Source organism: Eubalaena glacialis, chromosome 1 (assembly GCF_028564815.1).
Source record: "Eubalaena glacialis isolate mEubGla1 chromosome 1, mEubGla1.1.hap2.+ XY, whole genome shotgun sequence".
Classification (NCBI taxonomy): domain Eukaryota; kingdom Metazoa; phylum Chordata; class Mammalia; order Artiodactyla; family Balaenidae; genus Eubalaena; species Eubalaena glacialis.
This window is the reverse complement of record NC_083716.1, coordinates 52,825,653-52,850,895: the sequence shown is the minus strand read 5'-3', so window position 1 is coordinate 52,850,895 and position 25,243 is coordinate 52,825,653. Positions and strand designations below refer to the sequence as shown.

At 53.7% G+C, this 25,243-nt stretch overlaps 1 protein-coding gene across 1 annotated transcript; it reads left to right on the top strand.

The window, feature by feature from the left end:
- The first annotated feature begins 3,234 nt into the window (after positions 1–3,234).
- Positions 3,235–23,590, top strand: CDHR1 (cadherin related family member 1). Its single transcript, XM_061196775.1, has 17 exons — positions 3,235–3,289; positions 3,820–3,915; positions 4,725–4,870; positions 5,691–5,741; positions 6,917–7,006; positions 8,273–8,359; positions 9,696–9,812; positions 10,920–11,063; positions 12,858–12,936; positions 14,218–14,318; positions 16,900–17,103; positions 17,612–17,764; positions 19,374–19,538; positions 19,935–20,002; positions 20,559–20,787; positions 21,782–22,039; positions 23,033–23,590. The coding sequence occupies exons 1-17, from the start codon at positions 3,235–3,237 to the stop codon at positions 23,588–23,590; spliced, it is 2,601 nt and encodes an 866-aa protein (XP_061052758.1).
- Positions 23,591–25,243: the final 1,653 nt, after the last annotated feature.

Sequence of the window (25,243 nt, the reverse complement as noted above, 5' to 3'; positions counted from 1 at the left end):
CCCGAGACTGCCCAGGGTCTTTGAGTGAGGGCCAAGCCCCATGTCTCATGGCAGGTGGGACTTTCCTTCCCAGCTATGAGAAACTGAGCCCTCCAGGCAGTTTCCAGACCCTCAGCACCACAAGGTCAAGATCAGGGTCCATGGTGAGAACCTCCATAAAGAGCTGCTGTTTTCCTAGGTTCTCAGGTGCTTTGTTTGAGGAAAGGGGCCGGTCCAGAGTGACTAACTCATTCCCGTTTGAGTCAAACTTTAATGGTTTTAGCATTGAAAGTCCTGTATCCCTGGAAATCCCCTCAGTCCCAGGCAAACCAGGCCGCTAGTCACTATAGCAGATCTGAACCTGTACAATTGAAGAGGGACAGAAGAATATAAACTACAAATACAAAATTAGGGCTCTGGAAGGACATGTGAGCAAGGGTCTCAGGAGCTGAAACTTCAGGAGCTTCACGGTCATCTTCCTCTGCCATGGAAAGAGTTTCAACTATTTTTACAGCCAGGCCAAACTGGGTGTGAATCCAGACTCTTTCCCTCACTGGCTGTGTGAGCCTGGGCAAGTGACTTACCCTTTCTGTGCTTTAACTTCTTCCTTTCGAAAGTAGGGACAATCACACCACACACACACACACACACACACACACGGCATGTGGGGTACTCCTTCTCTATCCCTCTCCAGTACAAGTCTGTTGACTGAGTGAACTGAGGAGAAAGAAGTCAAAAGCACCACAACCACTGGTGAGGAGATGGGCAGATGGGACACAGGGAGAGCTGGCTTTTCTCAGCACATTGACACTTGCCCCAGGAAACCCTGTCTGTGCCTCCAGCTCACTGGGTGATCTACAGAGAGCCACAGTCTCCTCATCTCTGTGTAGAACATAGGGAATGCTTGCCCTGGCTTTTTCCCAGCATTTTGTAACACGAAAGATACAGGAATGTCTGTGCAAGTTAAACTGCATCTTTCCAGCAGACTCACAGATACGGAGAACAAACTAGTGGTTACCAGTGGGGAGAGGGGAGGGGAGAGGGGCAATGTAGGGGTAGGGAATTAAGAGGTACGAACTGGGGGCTTCCCTGGTGGCGCAGTGGTTGAGAATCTGCCTGCTAATGCAGGGGACACGGGTTCGAGCCCTGGTCTGGGAAGATCCCACATGCCACGGAGCAACTAGGCCCGTGAGCCACAGCTACTGAGCCTGCGCGTCTGGAGCCTGTGCTCCGCAACAAGAGAGGCCGCGATAATGAGAGGCCCGCGCATCGCGATGAAGAGTGGCCCCCACTCGCCGCAACTAGAGAAAGCCCTCGCACAGAAACGAAGACCCAACACAGCCAAAAATTAATTAATTAATTAATTAATTTAAAAAAAAAACAGTACAAAAAAATAAAGGGCTAACTGGCAAAAAATTTTTAAAAATTTTAAAAAAAGAGGTACGAACTATTAGGTATGAAATAAGCTACAAGGATATATTATACAAGACAGGGAAAGTAGCTAATATTTTATAATAACTATAAATGGAGTATAACCTCTAAACACTTTGAATCACTATATTGTACACCTGTAACTTATGTAATATTGTACATCAACTATACTTCAATAAATAAAATAAAATAAAAATAACTGTTACACCTTTTCAAAAAATAAATAAAGTGCACCTTTTCAGTGAAAGGGCCAAGCCCAAGGGGATTCAACATGAAGGGTTTTGGTTAATTGGGCCTGAAAATTGCCAAACACTCTGGGACTGCTCATTCATCTTCTCCTTGGCCTGAATCCCTAACTCTTGCTAACAGTAGATGGAGGGGGACTGGCCCCGGGGGATGGGGGATGCTCTACTCCTGTGAACGCCGTTGGGGAGGAAATGTTGGGACCCCAGCCTCTCTGGGGAGCACACAAAGGGGTCTTCTCTGTCTGTGGCCACACCCTCCCAAGGGTATCCTTGAGAGTGACCAAGCTCGGGCCTGAAGTGTCCGCCCTGTACACCCTGTGAATATAAGGAGAACAGGCTGCTTCTTCAACCAGATGCTGGTGTCTGAGCAAGAAAGTGAAGGTCCAGCCCAGGGAAACTTATCAGCAACCAGGAAGGCTCCTGAGCTTAAGTGTTTCTCCCAGCTGTCAGCACCCAGGGCCCCCATAGCAGCGCCTTGCTTGCCTAAACGTCTTCCAGGCATGGGAAGCTCACCCCTCCTGGGACAGTCCATACCTGTGTTGGCCAGCTCTGTTAGCAAGTCTGTCCCATTATGGGGCTTGAATCTGCTTTCAAACAGTTCGCCCTTCCTTGCAAGTCTTGTGTGGGTCTGCTGCTTCTCCATGGTCACAACTGGGCACTGCAGATGGGGAGGGAGACTAGCCTGCTGCCTGGCAATCTCTGCCTTCCACCTTACTAGAGACTTGAAGGCCCTCTCTGCTGCCCACCACACACGTGGACCCCCACTAGTGACCAGACTAGTAATCGGACCCTCTGGGAGAGCTAGCCTGGCCTGGGGGGCAGGACAGGAATGGGTTGAGATCTCAGAGGGTGGTCCTGATAATCCCTCACCATCTGCCCCTTTCCCAACCGCAAATCTCACCCCCAAAGCCTTCAGGGACACATCCCTGGAATCTATTTGGATTTTTAAGGCCATGCCCTTCCCAAAACCCGCCCACCCCCTTTCTGCCCCGCCCTCATTTCTCCTAGAGACTATTGGGAGGAATTCTTCTGCGCTGAGGTTGGGCCCTTTCCCTGCCGCTGTTTTACAGTCAGGCTCAAAAAGAGTGGCAAACTCCCTGACAGTCACAGAGGAAATTCATAAGAAGGGAAAACTCCAGTGGAGCCCAGCCCTACCAGGATTTGCAGACCTGGAAAAAGTCCCAGTTTTCCAGTGCCCTGCGGCCCTGGGGTCCCCTTGGCTCCTGCGCTCCAGACCTGGGGGCAGAGGTCGCGGTAGCACAGAGGAATGCCCTCCCGCCCCCACCCCCCGCCCCCGCCCCCGCCCCCGCCCGCTGCTGGGAGCGGGTCTCCTCAGCTCTGCACCTACTAATTGGTCTCGTTCCGCTGCGGGCGGGAGCGCTCCAGCGGCGCCGATCCGAGCCGTGTCATCCGCTTAGCGCCCTCCGCACCATTCAGCGCTCCCGCCCCACGCCCGCCCCCCGCCGCCGCCCCCCCCCCCGCCCCCTCCGGCTCTGCACTCGTCGCGGGCCCAGGGCATGCTCTGTGCTCCGGCGCCCGGCCTCGGCTGCGGGGAGCAACAAGACCCGCCCGCGGAGACATGGGGCGCGGCCTGCGGGCCGTCCTGGCCCTGGGGCTGATGCTCCTCCGCCTGGGTGAGTGGCCGCAGGCCCCGCGGGCCCCGGTAGGGACGAGGGATGGGTGCCGGCGCCACCGGGGCGGACCCAGGGACAGTTCTGGACGTTCACTTCCAGAGTGGGGCTCGGGACGGGGGACGGGGACAGGGACTGTGGAGGGGGGGGGGCGGGTCTCGCTGCTCTCCGCTTCTTCAGAAGCACGGTCGGAGGTTTGGCAGCTGCCCCGAGGGCTGTGGGAGGGTGTTGCCCCTCCCCGTGTGACCTTGGCCAGGGCACTGCCCGTCTCTGGGCGAGGTTTCCTAGTCTGCCCATTGATGGGGCTGAGACTGGCCGCTGCCTGAGTTCCAAACGCCCAGATGGTGCGTGTCCCTGACAACCCGAGCCCAGCCGGAGCCCACGGAAGGTGGTGGCCGAGGGCCCCGGTGGGCGCGCTGGGCTCCGGGAAGGGAGCACCCGCCTGCCCGCGGGTGGGCCAGACGCGCGACCACCCGGTGCGGAGCAGTCCCTGCGCGTGTCCGGGTGTCCTCTGTTCCGTGTTCTCTTCCTAGCCCAGGCCAACTTCGCCCCCTACTTTTTCGACAACGGGGTGGGCAGCACCAACGGAAACATGGCCCTCTTCAGCCTCCCGGAGGACACTCCTGTGGGTGAGTACGCCTGGCATCTGCCCCGCATAGGTCTCCCGGAGGGGCGGCCCACGTTCCCCTGGACATAGAGACCGAACCCGTGACTCCTCTGAGCCTATCCAGACGCCGAGCGCCAGGCTGCGGGCGCTCCTGGGACACTCTGTTTGCGCTCTGAATTCCCCGGGGCAGTTGCAGGAAAGGAGGGCACGGCGGCCGTGGACACCTAAGCTGGGCCAGTCCTGGAGACCCAGCCGCTGAGCCCAGAGACAGGGCCGGCCCCAGGGGCAGGCGGCAGACCTCAGCACTGGGGCATTTACCCACTGTGTGACCTTGAGCAAAGTACTAACGTCCCAGAGCCCCAGGGCTCTAGGCTTTAAAATGGCCCTAGAACAATGAACTCAGTGGGATCTGCAGGGAGAGGAGGAGCAGGAGAAGGAGGGAGATTCACACTTCCTCTCCATCACCTGGTCTGGGAACCCTGAGCAAAAGGGCCACTGCTGTGTAAAAGAAGCAGCTGCTCAGAATTCCCTGAATAATCCAAGCATGGCGAACAGTGCTGCACGTGGGTCACCCCTCCACCTTAAGGTTCCTCCCTTTTCCCTCATCCCCCATCCCCAGTCTTGGCTCCTGGGACAGGAGTCATTTCCAGGCAGAGACCCTAGAGTTAGACCCAGCAGCCCTGAAGCCCTCTGTAACCTGTATTCTAGATTACAATCTGTAAAGTGGCAGATACTAACAGCTAACTGATAGTCGTGAAGAATAAAGAAAAAGAGTAGGAAGCAGCCAGCTGGGACAGGGCCAGCAGTGAGTGCTCAACTGTCTCTTTCCAGGCTCTCATGTGTACACCCTGAATGGAACAGACCCTGAGGGAGACCCCATCTCCTACCACATCAGCTTTGACCCCAGCGCTAGAAGCATCTTTTCGGTTGACCCCAATTTTGGAAACATAACCCTGATTGAAGAGCTGGACAGAGAGGTATGGGGACCTGTGAGGAACATTGCCTGCCAGGCATGCAGACAGACCTCTGTGAGTGGGAAGGTGCCCTAGAGAGCATCCTTGGAGAGGTCCCATAAATCACAGAAAACTCAGCCAGCAGATCAGGGCTAGAAAGACTGCTTTAGAAAGCGGGTCTGAGTTTGGTAAAACTCCTCCCCTCTGTGCCCTCTGAACCTGCGGGTGACAGGGCATGGGCTATGTTTCCCTTGTGAGATCCCACACCAGGCTGGTGGACCAGGTACCTGGACCTCAGCCGTGGGGTCCTGCCAGCTCTGATCCAATGGCAGACTCCACCAGTGCAGAGAAAGGAAAGGGTGGGTCCCAGAGACAGCTGTGGGGACACAGCAGAGGAGATGCAACTGTTTTCCCCTCCCTATCACCCTACGGGACCTGGGGACCTCGACACCCACCATGTCAAGGGGAGGGCTTGAGACACCACAGACCTGGACCTCTGAGGAACTGTAGAATATGGAGAGTCGAGGGAGAGAGAAGGGGCAAAAAGAGGAAAATTTTTAAAGGGATTAAAAACCTCTTCCTGGGTCCTCCAGCACACTAGTTAGCATCTCTCCTCATTCTAACAGGGGTGCATTTTCTGTTGGCACCTCAACCCTCTGGGTTTATGAGAACCTCTGATGGGCCAAGCCCCAAAATGTCTCAAGCATGGCCAGAGGCAGCTTTCAGCCACTCCGCCCTGATCCAGGGCTCCCTTGAAATGCCCAGGCCTCCTCTGATGCACCCAGACTCCAGGGGTCCCTATGGTGCCTCAGACTCCTGGACACTTTGTCCTTGTGCTTCACAGAGGGAGGATGAGATTGAAGCCATTATCAGCATTTCCGACGGCCTGAATCTGGTGAGTACACACTCTAGCCAGCCCCTGGCAGCATGCAGGGCAGGGCTCCCAGCAAACCCAAGCTGAGGTCCAGCAAGATCTGCCCCAACATGCTCATAGGAGAGAGGGGAAGGAAGGGAGAGAGAGGGAAGAAAGCAAGACCTGTCAGCTGCACTTCTGACAGAGCACACCCACATTCCTCAAGCAGTATCTCCTCAAACCTGCTTGCCCATCCATCTCCTCCCACCTGGCTCTTGGCTCTGCCCCATCACCCAAGCTGAACACCTGGGCACCCGACCCCTCCTCCCTCCCCTCCTTCCCCACAGCTGCCACTTTCGCCCAGCCCTCCTCACTGCTTCCCGGATAATCCTGGGGGCTCCCCTCCCTCCAAGGCTCCCCGACCTCAGTCCACATCTGGAGCCATCACTGTGCAGCACAGACCTGGCCACAGATCCCAGCTCAGAAAGCACTAGCGGCTGGCCCCCACTGCCCTCAGGGTGGAATCCAAGCTTCAGACTGCCATTCAGAGCACCGTCAGCCTCACCCACCTTCTCTCCCACATTCACCCTACCAGCCATGTAGCCCTAAATCTGCTTATGCGCTCTGAACTCACGTATGTGCTTCACTCTGCCTTTGCCCGTGTTGCTGCTTCTTCCTGACACACCTTCCTCCTCTTTCCCTCTCACCTGACAAAGTGCTGCAGACCTTACTTCTCACACCTCTGTGAGGCCTCCCTGCTGTCATCCACCGCAGGCTGGGTCAGATGCCTCTTCTCTGGGCCTCTGGATGTAGCCACCTAAACTGGTGCCTTTGCCTAGGCTGGGGCGCACAGTGCCCCCAGAGTCATGTGGTGCAGGCCCCAGCCCTCAGTGCCCAGCCAGCTGTGGTTGTCGCCCTGAATGATATCACGACTGTTCTTTTATATGTTGCTCTTTGCCCACCACTCCACCCTGCAAAATTCACACCATCAGACTGTGTCTTCTGTCTCCAGCATGGAACACAGTGCTTGGCACCAAGTAGTTCCTTAACAGTATGTGCTGCATGAATGAATAAAAGAGGGAAGGAAGGAGAGAGGGAGGGGAAGGGAGGGGGAAGGAGGGGACAGAGACATACACCTAGGGTGTTAGAGGCCATTGTCCCTTTATCACCCAGAAGGTCTCAATGCTCCAACACCTGTCCCCTTTGCCCCTTCTCAGGTGGCGGAAAAAGTCACTATCCTGGTGACTGATGCCAATGACGAGGCACCCAGGTTCATCCAGGAGCCCTACATTGTCCAGGTTCCCGAGGTGAGCAAGGGGCCACCAGGCAGGGTCGATGCACTCCTGCCCCAGGCCTCTGGGCTGCCCTGTGACCTGGCCAAGGGGACCAGGCATTGGAGTGAAGAGCCCTCTCCGTCACTCACTGCCCTCTGGAGACCCCTCCCCTCTGTGTCCTCTCGCCACCTCTGTTGCCAGCCCCTCACATTTTTATTCGAAGGGAATGTTCATTGACCATTTTCCATTAGAATTATAATGCACTTTCTTTTTTTTTTTTTGCACCCTCGCCCCCTGCAGTGAAAATGCGGAGTCCTAACCACTGGACCATCAGGGAATTCCCTATAATGTACTCTTATTGTGAAAATGTGAATTATACAGAAAAGTAGGGAAAAAAAGAGTTTCAGAAACCACCCTTAATCCCTCCAGCTTGAGACAACGTTGTTAAATTTGGGGGTATTTCCTCCTCATCATTTTCATGATCATAGGTTCTTGCTTTCTCTTTGTTTTACATAGTTGTGACTATACTAAACATATGTTTTCTGTATTCTATTTTTCACTGAATTTATAACATAAGAATTTTCCTCAGTAATTGTAAAGTTGCGGTAACTAAGATTTTAATAGCTTTCCTTGAGTGCATATTCCAGCATTTACTGAACTGTTCCTTTAAGTTTGGATATTAAAGATACTCTAAATTTTTGCCGTCATAAGAAACATCAAACAACAAACTCTGAGCATAAAAGTTCCTTTCTCTAATTGGAATGATTTGAAATTGCTGGGTCAAAGCATGGGTGCCTGTGAGGTGTTGCCAAATTGATTTTCCAGAATGGCACCTGTTTGCCTTTCCCCTAGGATGTGAGAAAGGGTTTGTCTCCTGGTTCCTGGCCAACACTGGCGATTCTGGGAGTTTTAAATGTCTGCTAATTCAGTAGGAGAAAGATATTTGCGCTGGCTCTAAACTGCACGTGTGTGATCCCTGGTGTTACTGAATATGTCTGTGTTTGTTAACTGTTTACAGTCATTTCGTATTTAAAGCCTTTGTCTATTTGGAGCTGTTCTCAGGGGGATGTCTGTTTGTTCCTCCTTTCCTCTGCCCTTTCCTGACCCCGCTCTGACTCCAGTGTGTCTCCTCCATCAAGGCCCCTCCTCCTATTGGATGCTCCCTGGGTCAATCACCACCTTTCACCTCTTTTTCACCCCTCACTCCCCTGACTCCACCTTTCCGTGCCCCCAGACCCCAGTTCCCTGAGCATCTGTCACTGCCCCTGGGACTGACCTTCTGTGGCTGTGACCCCTCAGGACACACCTGCCGGGAGCAGTATCGCCAAGGTCCATGCAGTGGACAGGGACACAGGTTCTGGAGGGAGTGTCACCTACTTCCTGAAGGTAAGGTGGGGCACACAGGAAATAACCAGAGGCCTGGGCTAGCAGGGACACCTGGACAGCCCTCGTCTCCATCATTAAGGCCCTTAGGTCAGTGCCTCAACTATTCCCAAAGATTGTCAGAGGTGGTGCATCCCACCCAAAGAGGTCTCAGTAAATGCAGGCGTGGGATGAATAGGTGGGGACCTAAGACTGGCCTGAGAGGAAGCCATCTTCCCCTGACTGGCCCATCCTGGCTCCCTCTGAGTTGACCTGCCTCCCTCTCCCCAGATCTCAGGACCCTCAGCTCTCCCCCCACCAACCCCTCCCCCAGAAGATGGCCTGGGCACTTTGCACGCACACAAAGTAAAAGAAACCTGTCTGGGCCTAGAATTGTCAATAGGAAAAAAGGCAGAAGGGGCATCTCTCAGAATGAGCAGAGCTGTGGCCCCTCCACCCTACCCTTGTCCATCCACCCCCCCCCCGTCGCAGGCGGAGACCCCTCCCCGCACCTCCTGCCTCTCCCTGGCCTCCTCCGGAACCCACTGTCCTCCTTCCCACGGCTGCTGTTTCTGCAGCATCTTCTCTGCTCTCCACAGTTAATCACTTGCTCTCACCATTTTCAAGGCAGTATAGCTCAGTGGCTAGAGACACAGGTTCTGGAGAAAGCCCCTGGGCTCCACGGGTTCTGGAAAGATTCCACCACTTCCCACACATGGGGCTTCAATCATTGTATGACTTTCCCAGCTCAGTTTCCTCATGCGTAAAATGGGCAAGTTGAAAGCGCATCCTCATGGGATAGTTGTGAGGATTAAATACGTGTCAAGCTCCAACAACAGCTCCTGACACACAGTGACCCCTCTTCAGATTGAGGACTGTCTCCTGTCCCCACCTGACCTCCCCAACCCCCTACCCAGGTGCTGCTGACTGACCCACAGTCACTTAATGGAGGGGTTGGAAGATCCTGAAGGTTCTCTCTGTCACTGTGGCTTTCAGCCCTCACCTCCTCTAGGTTAGAGCACTCTGCTGACATTTCTGCCTGCTGGAAACTCCAGGCCAGAGCTTAGCCCCGAGCTGGGCCCCGTTGTTTTCTAGCTGAGCCGAGAAAAGAGCTGAGGCCCTGCTGGAAGGGAACGTCTTTGTTGGACTGAGGGAGAGGGAGGGGAAGCCCAGAGCTCTAGGAAGCGGGGCCCTGGGGGCCGGGAAGACTGAGTGCCCTGAAGTTTGCACCTCAGCCCTGAGACCAGAGTTCGTGTGATGAAGGAAGGACGGTGAAGACCCCCGTTCAGGAAGCAGAGCAGGCGATCCTGGGGCCACCCGGGTCCCTCCCCAAGGCCCAGCCTGCCCCTCGCTCTTACAGAATCCACACTCCACCAAGTTTTCTGTGGACCGCCACAGTGGTGTCCTGCGCCTCCAGGCTGGGGCCACCCTGGACTACGAGAAGGCCCGGGCCCACTTCATTGCTGTGGTTGCCAAGGTAACAGAGAGGGAGGAGTGGCAGCATCTGGGCTCTCCTCAGCCTCCGTCAGGGGAAGCTGCCCCTGGATTGGAGCAGCTAGGTTCTACAATTGGGGGGCAGCTCGGGGCAGAAGGTACGATGCGGGAGGGGATGGGGGGGTGCAGCTGCTCGGAATCTCTATTGAGTGGAGCCTGCCCAGACGTGGACATATTCTGCAGGGAGGCTGGTGTTTGTGAGCCGGAGAGGGCATATTCCCTGCTGGCAGAGGGCATATGCCCCCTCAGGACTGACAGGCCTGGCTCTCCTCTGTAGGCCCAGATGGCCGTGCCTGGAGACTCATGGCCCTCACATCCGCACAGCCTGGCCTCTGGGCACCTCTGTTTCTCTGCCCGGGCTTGCTCACCCCGCTCTTCCTCTCCGTGTGACCAGTTACCCTCTCTGAGCCTCAGTTTTCCCATCTGCCCCCCCACCCCGAGACTTAACTGAATTCCTCATACTTCTAAAGCGTGTGACATGGGATCTGCAACTCAGCAGGTGCTCAGCCAAAGCAGCTGCTCTTTCCCGAGGGCAGGAAACCCCAGCCGTCCCTCTCAGCCCCCCATTTTCTTTTCCAGAAAAGCCCCTGCTGGTCACATATTGGCTACAGGCCATCCCCCTCAGTCTGCACCAGGAGGCTCGTGCCGGCCCTGCCTGCCAGTCACTCCATGAGGGCTGGCTTGGTGGGCGCACAGCTCCATTATATACGCTCAGGCGCGGGTCCACATCATGCCCTTAGCAGGTCCTCAGGAGTGTTTGAGGCTTGGCTCCTGGCTGGGAGAGGGGATTTGGCTCTGACCCCCTCCTCCTCTGCTACCGATCAGACATGATTTCCCTGGAGAGAAACCTAACCCTCTTTCCAAAGGAATGCCTATGAGCGCCTACTGCATACCAGGCACTGACTGAAGACCTTCATGCATCATCTCATTTAATTTTCCTAACACCGGTCTGAGGGCAAAATTATCTCCAGGTGACACAGAAGCAAACAGAAATCAGGGAGGGCAGCCAGTAAGTGACAGGAGCCGGATTCCATGGGAGTCTGCTCAACTCCAGAGGCCAACCTCTCTTCCCTCTCCGACCCTTCCCCAGGATGGCGGAGGGAGGCTGCGAGGGGCCAACGTGGCGCTCTCGGCCACCACCACGGTCACAGTCAATGTGGAGGACGTGCAGGACATGGCCCCTGTCTTCGTGGGCACGCCCTACTACGGCTATGTGTACGAGGACACCCTTCCGGTGGGTGGCTGCGCCCCTCAGCCCAGTGTCACCTCCGGACACCTCCTGCCCTGTCCTTTGCCCTGCCCGAGGATCCCCCTGCTGGATGGCTGGGCTCGACCCGGGGTCACACTCCTCGGCTCACGTGGAGGCCGGCTCTGGACCCGCTCAGACTCAGGCCACAAACAGGTCGTTTTGCATGGGGAAGTAGGCCCGGGAAGAAGCAGCTGCTCGTGTGTGGAGCACCTACCGGGTGCCCAGGCTCTTCCACGCATTTCTTCACTCACTCAAGCTTATGCCAGCCCAGCTGCACATGTCAGCCCTTCAAAAGGGCTGAGAAGAGAGGCTGGGAAGAGAGCTGATGATTTGGTTTAGGTGGCCCTTTCCTCCACCTCGTACAGGAGGTGAGGTGCCTTTCGCGTCCCTCCCTCCAAGCCTGTAGCCTGGGGCCCCTCAAACCGGTATTTCTCCCACAGTCTGCTGCTGAATCACCACAACCCTTGTCGGACATCACACGCGGGCCCAGCTGGAAGGCTGGCCTCAGCTTCCTCCCGTTTCAGTGCCGTCTCTGTCCCTCCTCCCCGCCCACCCCCATGTTTTGTGTTTTGGCCTCTCAGGTTCCAGTCCTGGGCCTGGCATCCAGGGGCTGGCCTCCCCTCCACCCGGGAGCCCGCACCATCCTCTACTCAGCCCAGCCCTCTCGCCACTGCACCCTTTTCCTTCTGCCGGACACGCGCCCATGGGCCTAATGCCTCCTGCCCTTCTCAGCTCAGCCCAGGCACTGCTTTCGCCGACATCTTTGGTTGATGTCTGCTCCTATGCCAGGCACGCCCCTCCACGAGCACGCCCCTCCTTGGGGTGAACCCATGTGTTTATATGCCCCCCAGCCAGACCTCCCGCGGCCACGGCTCAAGAACTCTCCGTGGAATGGAATTGCATTCTCAATTTTCACTTCCCCGGATTCTGATTATTCCCAACTTTATAAAACAATGAAAACACTTACTGAGCACCACTCATGTGCTGGGCCCAAGCTAAGACATCACCTTTTCAGATGCTGGCAGCCAAGTGGTGCAGAAGGGCACAGAGTGAGGGAGAGAGAAAGGCTGGGCTGCTCCCATGGGGGCCGCAGGTCAGAGCAGTGGGAGGCCCAGACGGTCCTGCCGAGGAGCTAAGGGGGAAGGAGGTGCTGGGGCGGGGGGGAAAGGACAGTCAGGAAACTGCCATGAGGATGGATAGGCCTCCAGGGAGATGGGCCTGAGTAGGGAGACCAGGAGGGGGTGGCAGGCCAGGATCGAGCAGCCCTTGTCAGGTTGGGCAACTTCCCAAAGCCTTCGAACGGCCCCCCAGCGCCACAGGATAAAATCCTAGTTCCTGGACTTTGCATTGGACACCCTCTGCCTGGGCCCTCTCCCACCTCTCCTTTCAGGCACCTCTGAAGGCCGAAGATGGATGAGGCAACAGGGGTGAGGCTGGAGGGTGGGCAGTAGAGGCAAGGCCTGAGAGTGGTGTACGGGGAAAGAGGCAGTGTAAGAGGTGTGAAGACGAGGCTCATGCAGGAGGCCTGTGTGCCCAGGGGGGCAGCCCACGTGCCAAGCCACGTGGGGGGCAAGCAGCGGGGCTTAGGCGCTCCCTCCAGCCCTGGAAGGCCAGGGGCCCACGAGCTCCTGGTAGAGCGAGGATAGGGTCACGCAGAGACCTGGCTCTTGAGTGTGGGCGACATCTCCCCTCACCTCCCCGCTGTGGGGCAGCGTCTGGGGAAGGGAGAGCCCCAGCATCCCCCATCGGCCTCAGGCAGCTGCTCCTGTTCCCCCCAAGGGCTCGGAGGTCCTGACGGTCGTCGCCATGGATGGAGACCGCGGCAAACCCAACCGTGTTCTCTACAGCCTCGTGAACGGTGAGTCTGGGGCTCACTGCTGGGCTGCAGCTACAACTCACTGGGTAACCAGAGTGAGATCCAACCTTTCTGGGTCCCAGTTTCCTCATCTATAGGCCAGAAGCACAAGATGCATGGAGAAGAGTGGCTGGGTCCCTGCAGGAGGCGGCACGTCTCCTTGGGCGTCTGCTCTGGTCCCTGCTTCTCATTATGTCCAGCAGGAAGAGACGCATTGGGCAGGGAGGGGCTGGGGCAGGGGGTGGATACTGAGTGCGGCACAGGTGGTGCCAATTCATGTTCCCACATGCTCCTGGGCATACCTCGTTAATGGGAAGGGGTGGCAAGATTTCTTATACTCTTTAAATTGCCATGTGTTTTTCTCATTCTTTTAAATGTTTTGGCCTAGAGCATACAGTTGAATTCAGTGAATTAAATGCAGTGATGATTTTGCGTGTCCCTAGTACTAGCCCTGTACATGGGTGAGAAAACTGAGGCTCAGAGAAGCTAAATTATCCCAAGTTCCCATTGGGTTTGAACCTAAGTCTGCTGGCTCTTTCCACAACTGGGCAGCAACTGGGCAGGAGGAGCCAGCCCTGGGGAGGGCTCTTCAGCCCTCAGTAGCTGGTCCCCTCCAGGGGACCACCACACCTCGTACCTGGTCCCAGACGTGCACACATCTCTATGCTCTCACTCAGACACCATCACCTCCTCTGACCCTGTCCCTGGGACATGCCTGGTACACACTCCCCTTCCAGCAGCTCACACACGTGCAAATGTGCCCACTGTCACACACAGTCATCTCTCCCCAGGCATGCAGACCTCTGACTACCTTCCCTCCCCTCCACCGCTGCAATCCTTCAAACACCTACCAAGGGCCCACACCACACCATCTCCTCTCCTGTCTTCTTGCATCTCCCTCTACTCCTCCTCCTCCAGTCTTTTTCTTTCTTCCCTCCATTATTTTCTCTCCTTCTCTCCGCCCCCCATCTCCCTCCCTCTATACCTCTTTATTTCTCCTTTCTCTTTCCATCACACACACCCACACCCACACACACACACACAAGAAGCAAAATACTAGAGCACCTGGGAGCCAGAAAGTAGTGAGTTTGAGTCCCAGTTCTGCACTCACTCTGTAACCTTAGATAAGTTACTTAGCCCCTCTGAGACTCAGTTTCCTCATTGGCAAGACACAGATGATAATAGGGGAGACTTGAATGAGATAACGTGTGAGGAACGTACGGCACCCTGCGCCACCGTGTGGCCTTGTTCAGAACTGCAGGGCACATCTCTCCTCTGTGACAGGCAGTGATGGAGCCTTTGAAATAAACGAGACGTCTGGAGCTATCTCCATCACCCAGAGCCCTGCCCAGCTCCGGAGAGAGGTGTATGAGCTGCATGTACAGGTACCCTCCCACGAGCTTGGCCTTCCCCACCCTTTGGCCCTGGAAGATTCCAAAGGTGATGAGACCTGGGCTGCCCCCTTACCCCCCAGGGCTCGCAGGATCTAGGGAGGAAGGATCTAGATGTTGCTTCAAGGAGCACCTACAAGAGGTAGTACCTGGTGAGGGGAGCTGCGATGAGGCAGGAGAAGGAAGGATGGAAGCAGCGATGCCATGAACATGGGTAGGACCCAGCAAGTGGAGACTGGTGTTGGGGAGCACTGGTTAGGGTGGGGCAGGCGGAGGCATTGCAAAGCTAGGAAAGCCCAATGAGCCGAGGCTGGAGGTGAGAGCACATGATGCAGCAGGGGAACAATGAAGAGTCAAGTGGGACTGGAGCCAAGAGTCCACAGGCAGCACGTAAAGGAGAGACGGTTGGACCCCAGGTGGTGCCGGAGGAGCAAAGGCCTTGAATACGAGGCATGGGTTTTCCCTGCAACAGGGCCAGCTGTGCGGCCATGCAACCTGTGAGATTACACAGGAACCACAATTAGAAGGATCCCATGCTGGGCTTAACGCTCTGCTCTTGCTGTCTTGAAATTCTTAACCATTTTTTAACAAGGAGCCCCCTATTTTCATTTTTCACTGGGCCTGCAAACTAGGTAGCTAGTCCTGCCCACGAGCAGGGAAGAGCCACGGAAAGGTTTGAGCAGAATTAGATTCTTGTTAAAAGCTCACTCTGACTGCTCACTAGACCAGTGGGATTCCCAAAATCAGAGAGCTTGGAAAAAAAAGATTTCCAGGTCACACTCCTGAGGATGGGTATTTAGCATGTCTGGGGGAAACCCAGGATTCTGCATGTTTTGAGCTCCCAGGTGATTCTGGCACCAGTCTCAGCCTGGCATTTGAGAGCACTGGTCCCAACTTGGGTTTGGAGGGAAGTGGATGAGAGGTAGGGAAGCAAAGCCATCAGCCCAGGTGACAGATGCCGAGGGGCCGTGGGGATGAGCGGAGGCGGAATGGTAAAAATGGACAAACGGCAAACTGTGAAGGAGACAGGCTCCAGAGAACGGGGCCGTGAGGAGTGGGGGAAAGGAGAGGAAGGGATGAATCCAGGATGGTACCATGCCATCAGGAACACAGGCGAGGAGGCAAGTTGAGTAGGATGGGCATGAGGCATTTTGGTGCCTCGGGGACATTCAAGTTGAAACGTCCAAACTTGAAGGCACAGGTTTGGACTTCAGGGCAGACAGCATCCACATACAGGTAGCTGTGAAAGGAGGGGAGGGCATGAGGCCACCCAGAGGAGGGCTGCGGGGAGAGAGGAGCCACCGGCTAAGAATGCCACTGCGGGAGCACCCCAGGATAAGAGTGAGGAAGAGGGAGGAGCCAGGGAAGGAGAGACCAGGGGTCAAGTCCAACCTGCAAACTGGAGCCACTTTAGCCAAGGGGACAGCACGCTCGGGAAGGGGAGGGGAAGCAGGCAGTGCCACCTGCAGCATGGAAGTCAGTGTGAAGCATCTGAGTTGGGGACGGGCTGAGCATTGAATGGGAAGAAAGGGGGCAGAGGGCATAAGCTTCTACCAAAGAAGAGTTAGGAAGCAGCTAATGTGTGATGGAGTAGGGGCCAGGGAGGGTAATTTTAGGATAGGTAAGACCAGACATGCTTATAGGAAAGCAGAAGGAAGCCCTTGCAGGGCCTCATATGGTATTTGCCACCCGTCCCTGAGGCGCTTGTGGACTCTTGGCCCTGGCTTTGCAGCCTGTATTAGTCATCCACTGCTGCATCGCCACACCTCCTCTCCCTGCAGCCTCCCCCTGGACAAGTGGACACAAGTGCAGAACATGGTAAAGCTAGGGTTTGAACCCACATCTGGCTGCAAGGAGAGGGCAGTGCGGTGAGGTGGAGAGAGCACTGCCTAAAGAATCAGACACATCTACCTTCTTCCTATTCCAGCTGTGTGACCCCAGGTGACTGCCTCACTCCTCTTGCCTCATCTGTAAAACAGGACTAGTAATAGCACTCTACTAGTTTCCTATGACTGTTGTAACATATCACCACAAACTTAGTGTCTTAAGACAACACACATTTATATCTTGCAGCTTTTGTGAGTCAGGAGTACAGGGTCAGCTTAGCTGGGTCCTCAGTTTCAAGGTCTCTCACGTAGCTGCCAACAAATTTTCAGCCAGGACTGGGTTCTCATCTGAAGGCCCAACTGGAGAAGGATTAGCTTCCAAGCTCACATGGTTATTGGCAGGATTTAGTACCTCATGGGCTGTCACACTAAGAACCTCTGTTCCTTGCTGGCTGTTGGCTAGACATCACCATTAGTTCCTAGGAACACAGGCTTCTTCAACACAGCTGTTTGCTTCATCCAAGCCAGCAAAAGAGTCTGCTAGAAGATAGAAGTTATGACCTAATCTAATCACTAAGTGATATCTCATCACCTCTGCCATATTCTATCAGTTTGAAGCAGGTCACTAGGCCAGGCCACACTGAAAAAGAGGAGATTACATAAGGGCATGAATACCAGGAGGCAGGGATCATTGGGGCCATCTTGGAATCAGCCTGCCACACAGCCATAGCCACCTGTCCCCACCCCAGGTGACTGAGGTCAGCTCTGCAGGGACCCCAGCTGCCCAGACCATGGCCCCTGTCACCATCCGGATCGTGGACCTCAACAACCATCCACCGACATTCTATGGAGAGAGTGGACCCCAGAACAGATTTGAGCTGTCCATGTATGAGCACCCGCCCCAGGGGGAGATCCTGCGGGGCCTCAAGATCACTGTTAATGACTCAGACCAGGTATGTGGTCCTGCCCTCCACCCTGTCTTCCTGCAAACCACATGGGACCAAGTCCCAAAGCTGAGCCTGCATGAGCCTTTCCTGTTGATGTCACAGAGGCCTGGAGAGTCACAAAACGAATGAAGCAAGAGTGGGTAACCCAGAGAGAGAGGAGGGAGGGTAGATAATCAAAGACTAGCTGCTTGGCCTAAAGATATTCACAATCAATTAAAAAGAAAAAGCCAGTCAAATAAAAGCACCTCTGCGTCTGACCCTGCAGACATTGCAAATGTGGCCTGCTGCCTCCTGTGCCCGGCTCAGGGCTAGGCTTTCTGTGCTTGTTTCCTTGCTTAGTCTTCATCGTCTGCTCAACCTTTCTGATTCTTGATCACCTCCCCTATAGAAAGAAATAATAATACTCACCTCCCGGGGTCAAGGGCACGTGAAGGCTCCTTGCATAGTGCGACTATCTAATGAGTTTCTATTCTCATTCATCTTCCCTGTTTCCTTTCTCCAAACTGTTGCCCAGGGAGCCAATGCCAAATTCAACCTGCGGCTGGTGGGACCCGGGGGCATCTTCCGAGTGGTCCCCCAGACGGTCCTGAATGAAGCCCAAGTCACGATCATTGTAGAGAACTCAGCCACCATTGACTTTGAAAAGTTCAAAGTGTTAACCTTCAAGGTAGGTGATGCTTTGCACTACCCTGAATGGGGGGTCGCAGCAGCACCTAGATTCATTCCTAAGGGGTCCCTTGTCACACCCTGCCCCTCCTGGCCCTACTCCTTTCCTCTCAGTTTCTCTGCCCCTCCTGCTGATTTGAGGAGCAGGTGGAAAGGGAGAAGAATCACAATACAAGAACCTTCTCTTACTGCTCACACAGCCTCACTGAGCTCCCGCTTCCAAACTGCGACTATCCCCAGGAATGCAAGGAGGGGGGTCCAGAGAAAAACTACCAATCCAATGTGCCATGTGAATAGATTGAGAGAAGAAAACTATCTGATCCTCAGGATACGTGTTTTCCCATACACATTTGACATATGTCATCTATTCTGTTAAAAACTTTAGCAGAAGATGAAAAATATACTCCTTTGTACTTGTAATTATTTAAAATGATAAACATAAATAAATAATGCATATTATACATAAATATATAATTTATATTAATAAAAAGGAAAAATACTTTGTTGATATTATTTAAATTGTTTTAATTATTTATGATTATAAATGCATAGACACCAATAGCTAGCATCATGCTTAAAAGTGAAATTCTACACAACCTTGTAAATCAACTATACTTCAATCAATCAGTCAATCGATAAAAGTGAAATTCTAAAAGCATTCTATGAAGTCAGGAACAAAACGTGGATAACTGCTCTCACCACTATTCTTTAACACTATTCCTAGAATAACATTATTCCTGGATAAAGGAAACAAAAGGTACAAACATTAGAAAGGAAGAGGTAAAAATTATCATTATTATTATCATCATTATTTTAGATGATGTGATTGTTTGCTTAGAAAATCTAAAAGAAATGATCGAAAAACTGTTAGACACAGCAAAGTTGCTAACATGATTGATTATAAAGGTAATACACAAAATCTAATAGTTTTCCTATGTACAAAATCTAGCAATGAGAATAATGGAATAAGAGATCACTTTTACAATAACAACTAATAGATAAAATTTCTAGGAATTAACATAACAAGAAATATGCAGCATCTAAATGACAAAAAAATGCACAAATTTAACAAAAGGACATAAAGAATGCAAGAAATATAAAGACACACCCTGTTTAAAAATGCAAATTCTCGTCAGTTAATAAAGAATCACACCATCTCAATTAAGTCTTACCCAGAATTTCCTTAGGGGAGGAGGGAGGGGGCTTGACACAATTATACTGGTTTTTATCTGGAGAAATAGACCTGAATAGTCAGGAAATTCAGGAAAAAAGAACATGAGGCAGGAACTTGCTCTAACAGATATTAAAGTATATTATGAAGCAAAATAGTTTTTTAAATGGAAGTTTAAAAAAAAGGAATATGCGAATCAATGGAGCAAAAGAAATTGGTCACAATGCAAATGGCAACCATAAGGACAGGGGCATTGCAGTCAGTGGGGAGGGAAATGATGTGTGCCTTAGAGGTGCCCCCTGCAGGTGGGGGCAGGCATAGCTGGCTGGCAGCTGAGAAAACGGGAGACAAGGCAGGGATGATGCTGAGATGGGATGTGGCAGGCTCTCTGCAGAGCGACTGCCACCCAGACAAGTCCTCCTTTTCCTTCCTTCCCCAGCTCCTGGCCATCGAAGTGAACACCCCAGAGAAGTTCAGCTCCACAGCGGACATCGTGATCCAGCTCCTGGACACCAATGACAATGTCCCCAAGTTCACCTCCCACTACTACATTGCCAGGATCCCCGAGAATGCCCCAGGGGGCTCCAACGTGTTGGCTGTCACAGTGGGTTGGGGCTGACCCAGGGACTGGGGGTGAAGGGGGCCTTGTGAAGTCAGACAAACTGGGGCTCCAGTTTGAATCGCGAAGCCCACACTCATTGGTTGTGTTCTTAGACAAGCTACCTGCCCTCTCTGAGCTCAGTTTCTTCTATAGTGGGAATAACAGCACCTCACAGGACTATAATGAGGACATATAATGAGAAATATAAGGCCTTCCAGATCTGGTTCCTCCAATACTTGAGATCTCCTGGGGCGAAATTAGGGCTCCAGAGCATGCCTCCAGATCAGTTTCTCCCCAGCTGGGCAAACCCCCCAAATCCTTGTTTTGCCATTGAAAGCAAGAGCTGCCAACATGCCCTGACAAAGGGGCAGGGGCCACTGGGAGCTTTCTCTCTTCCAGGCTGTTGATCCAGACACAGGTCCCTGGGGTGAAGTCAAATACTCCATCTATGGATCCGGGGCAGACCTGTGAGTAGATCCAGAATCCCAGACAGGACCTCAGGCAAGGGATTTGGGAGGCTGAGGGTGGAGGAGGATCCGTGCTAAAGGCAGGAGGAACCTGGGAAGAACAGGACCTGGGTCAGGGAGGCGAGCCTGGGGGCAAGGAATGGAGGGGAGCTGTAGAGAGCCTGAGGTAGAGGTGTGGGGACCACCAGGTAAGGTGAGTCTGCAAGAAGAAGGGACAGCATTATGGCCTGGAGCTGGGGCTCGTGGCCTTGGGGGCCAGGCAAGCAGTGCTGGGCTGGGAAGGGGCAGGTCATGGGAGGAGAGGGAAGGGCTGTGACTCGGGTTAAGTTCTACACTGATAGACTGCTAAGTAAGTGGGTGGTCCTGCTTCCCTGAGTCAGACTGCGAGGATGCAGAGAGGAGCAGGCGGGATGCCTTGGGGAAGCTGCCTGATGCATTACCGCCCCTTCCTGTAGGCGGCTCCTTACTGCAGGCACGTGTGCACCTCTGTGAGTGTACACGCGTGTACGTGAGTGTGCTTGTGCACACCCTTGCCTGCGCTCTCTGTGCCCGACAGCTTCCTGATCCACCCATCCTCTGGGATCATCTACACCCAACCCTGGGCCAACCTGGACGCCGAGGACACTGCCAGGTACAACTTCTATGTGAAGGCGGAGGACGTGGAGGGCAGGTACAGCCTAGCCGAGGTGTTCGTCACGCTGCTGGACGTCAATGACCACTACCCCCAGTTTGGAAAGAGCGTCCAGGAGAAGACAATGGTGCTGGGGACCCCAGTGAAAATTGAGGTGGGCTTCGAAGGTAGCTGAGCTCCCCTAAAAGTCTTGTTCCTGCAACTGCAAGCGGCACTGTAGCATAAGAATTTCTTTTAAAATATATTGGATTCCTGAAATAAGCAAGGGTTTTTTGTTTTTTTTTTTTAAATGCACAATCTATTTGTTTATTTATTTATTTATTTATTTTTGGCTGTGTTGGGTCTTCGTTTCTGTGCGAGGGCTTTCTCTAGTTGCGGCAAGCGGGGGCCACTCTTCATCGCGGTGCGCGGGCCTCTCACTATTGCAGCCTCTCTTGTTACGGAGCACAGGCTCCAGACGTGCAGGCTCAGTAGTTGTGGCTCACGGGCCCAGTTGCTCCGCGGCATGTGGGATCTTCCCAGACCAGGGCTCGAACCCGTGTCCCCTGTGTCCCCTGTATTGGCAGGCAGATTCTCAACCACTGCGCCACCAGGGAAGCCCTAAGCAAGGGTTTTTAAGGTACTTTATATACCCTCATCCCCACCTCAACCCAGAGGTAACCTCTGAGAAAGAAGATATTTTTGCCACTTTACACATAAAAAAAATTAAGGCTTAGGCAGGTTGCATGTTTGGTTTGCCTGAGTTCACACAGCTGGTCTGCCTGCTTTCACAGCACTGCTTTCCCCGCTGCACTGCCTTCCCAATACAGAAAAAGCATGAACCCTGGAACCCAACAGACTTGACTCTGGATCCCAGCTTCCCTCCTTCTACCTCTCCATCCTTAGACAAGTCACTCAGCCTCCAGGCTTTTGTTTTTTGACAATACGGACTGCCTAGACTTGTTCTGAGAATGAATTGCTACAACACACATAGAGAGCCAAGCACAGACCCACCCTGGCTCATTCAATTCCTCTCCCAGCTCCATTCACTCAAATAAGATTAGGACCATTTCCCTTCAGCCCAGCCAGCTCTATATGACGTGTTGGTTTAGCCAGGGTACGCAAGTATCGCCCTCGAAGCCCAGCTCTGTCTGTCCCTCTCTGCACAGGCCACAGACCAGGATGCAGAGGAGCCCAACAACCTAGTGGACTATTCCATCACCCACGCAGAGCCAGCCAACGTGTTCGACATCGATACACACACGGGGGAGATCCGGCTCAAGAACTCCATCCGCTCCCTGGATGCCCTGCACAACATCACACCCAGCGGGGACCACACGTGGTCCCTAGAGGTGCAGGCCAAGGACCGCGGCTCCCCATCCTTCAGCACCACGGCCTTACTCAAGATTGATATCGTAGACACTGAGGTGGGTATGGAGCCCTGATCTGGGGGGTGGGGGGGAGGGTCAGAGGGCCAGCTCAGGCCTTGCTGCAACATGGCCTGAGGGAGAGAGACCACCTTCCTCCAAAGACACCCGCCCAATGTTCTCAAAGACCACCTGTGCCATCAAACACACAGGCTTTGAAATCAGGTCGAAATCCTAGTTTCAACACTTTGTAATGGTGTGACTTTGGACTTTGCTAAGCCTCCACTCCCTTTCTGTAAAATGGGACTAATGATGCCTCCTTCACATGGGTGTTGAAAGGCAGAAGTAAAATCATTATGTGTAGTTCTCAGCTCAGGGTCTGGCAGGAAGTCATCACTTAAGAGGTTCCTAAGGCACTTGGGCAAACGTTACACACACTCCCCCCAATCAAAGGAAAGCAGTAGCAGCTAATGCAGGAGTTCTTCATCCAGAAGAGGTGCTTGCATCATGCTCTCTCTGTGTGCATTTTTCTGCAGAGGTGCATGCATTGTGTTTTCTCTGTGTGCATTTTTCTGCAGGGGTGCATGCATTGTGTTTTCTCTGTGTGCATTTTTCTGCAGAGGTGCATGCATCATGCTCTCTCTGTGTGCATTTTTCTGCAGAGGTGCATGCATTGTGTTTTCTCTGTGTGCATTTTTCTGCAGGGGTGCATGCATTGTGTTTTCTCTGTGTGCATTTTTCTGCAGAGGTGCATGCATCGAGCTCTCTCTGTGTGCATTTTTCTGCAGAGGTGCATGCATTGTGTTTTCTCTGTGTGCATTTTTCTGCAGAGGTGCATGCATCGAGCTCTCTGTGCATTTTTCTGCAGAGGTGCATGCATTGTGTTTTCTCTGTGTGCATATTTTCTGCAATGAAGCCCATAGTGCTCATCAGATTCTCCAAGGGATGCCTGACCCCAGAAAGCTTAAAAACCATCAGGCTTAAGGGAGCTTACGGCCCCTGCTCTGTCCTCCGGGGACGAGGCAGGAGCAGCCGAATGCATCTTTCTTCCAGATGCTGTCCCGAAACCCCATGGCTGCCTTCCTGATGCAGACCAAAGACAACCCCATGAAGGCCGTGGGTGTGCTGGCCGGCATCATGGCCATCATTGTGGCCATAACCGTCCTCATCTCCACCGCCACCTTCTGGCGCAACAAGAAGTCCAGCAAGGTCCTGCCGGTGCGGCGTGTGCTCCGCAAGCGGCCCAACCCTGCACCCCGCACCGTCCGCATCGAGTGGCTCAAGTTCAGAAGGACCAAGGCCGTTGACAAGTTTGTGCTCAGAGAGGATCCTCCCAATGAGAACTGCAACAACAACAGCCTGGGGAGCGCACCGCCCGCCAAAGCCCCCGCTCCCCCTCCACCACCCAGCATGGCACCCAGCATGGGACCAGCCCACTGGATGGTGCCTACAGTCTCTGGCTCACTCGCCCCTCAGCAACCCCATCCATCACCAAAACCCAAGGCCTTGGCAAAACCCAAGGCTGCGGGAAGACCCGTCCAGTCAGCTCTGGTCTCTGAGCTCAGGCAAAAGTTTGAGAAGAAGAATGTGCATAACAAGGCTTACTTCTAGAACGTGTCCTGTGGTCCCTCTCTCCCAACCCAATTGCCCAGCTGCTTGGGCCATACTCCCCAGCTCTGCTCCTTAGGGTCACCCCTGTTTTGTACAATCGTGTAACCCCCATATCCAGGGCTCTGGACAGTGCCTTGGGCAAGGAATTTATTTCTCTGGTTATGGATGCAACTGGCAAATACTTTCCCATCACCCAGATCCTCGGCACAGCTTCAATGCTCCCTGTTCTGCAGAGGCTGGGAGTTGATGAGGAGCCAGATCTATGTCTTCTACTCACCAACCCCAGACCTCACAGTGTCTCTTGGGTCCTGCTGGGGCCCCAGCTTTCTCAGTCCAGGAGCAGGGCCCTGGCCACATGTGACAAGGTCGACTAGAACCTGGATCCTGAAGTCTTCAGCTGAGTGCAGGAACAGAAAAAGGAGGTTCAATGCTGACTAAGGTTGAGGGTCAGCGAACCTTGCAGGCTGTAGGAGACCAAATGCAGCAGGGGAGGGCAAAGGTGCACTGAAAACTCGCGCTGACTGTGGGCCTGTGCCTAAAAGCCATTGCAAGGTGGAGGATGGTGTCTGGGCAGAGACTGTGGGCCCCTGCTCTGCCCACATGGGCCTGCCCTGGTCCCAGAAATAGCTGGAGCCACGCTGGTAGCCCTAGAGATATCCGGGAAAGCATCAAGTCCCCTTAGGAGCCGTCCCACCAGAAGTCCTTGAAGAGACAGTGCAGGGCTGAGATCTGGGGAGACTTCCATTTTTATCCGGCTCTTCTGCTCACGTGCTATAACCTTGGGAAAGCTGCTTAAGCTTCCTGCTCATCCTCTTTCTCATCTGGAAAATGAAGAAAGTGAGTCTGCCTCCTTCATGGGTCTGGGGCGAGGATCAAAACAAATAGTAGCAACAGGGGCTTTAACCAAGTGCAAAGCAGCGCAAATGTAAAGTATTTTTCCGCAGCCCAGTTCTCTGGGGTGCAGCTCTTCCACAAAGTATTGGGAGCCCCTCAGCTATTCTTCCAAGCACCCCCAGGAGGCACTGTGCTGGGTGAGGGCGCTGCCACTGATCCACCGCAGCCCGAGCTGGGTGATGGCATAGCTTCCCTTCCATGTCTCCTCCCTCCCCACCCCCCACCCCCAACTACATCCCCCGTGCAGCCCAGGCCAGCCATTGTCAGAGAGGACCAGAGCTGGGCAGCACATCCAGCCAAGGCTCCGTTTTGCCAAGATGACGAAAATGAGTTCCCTAGAGGAGTGATTGCCAGAGGCCGCATAGCAGTTTGGTGGCAGGGACCTGGTTTGAGGGCTCACGGCCCCCAGCAGAGACGACATGCAGGCCTCTATTAATGCAAAGAAGTTCCATCTGACTTTAAGGAAATCTGCCAAGAGGAAATCTAAATGTGTGCCCACAGAAAGAAACGGAACAATTCTTTGCGTTTTACTCCGCTCACTAATAACCTCTCTAGAATATGTCCGTGATTTTATTTAAACAGATTACATGCACATGTGGTTTTCTTGATTTTTGAGTTGGTGTTTGAAGGTGTTACTCAGATGTGCTGGTGTGCAGGCTGCTTGCCAGGGTTTCTGCAGTCCACAACCCAAGCTGTATTAAGGGTTGGTCTCTAACAAGCCTGTAGCCCAGACTGAACAAACAGGTACAGGTTTCAGGA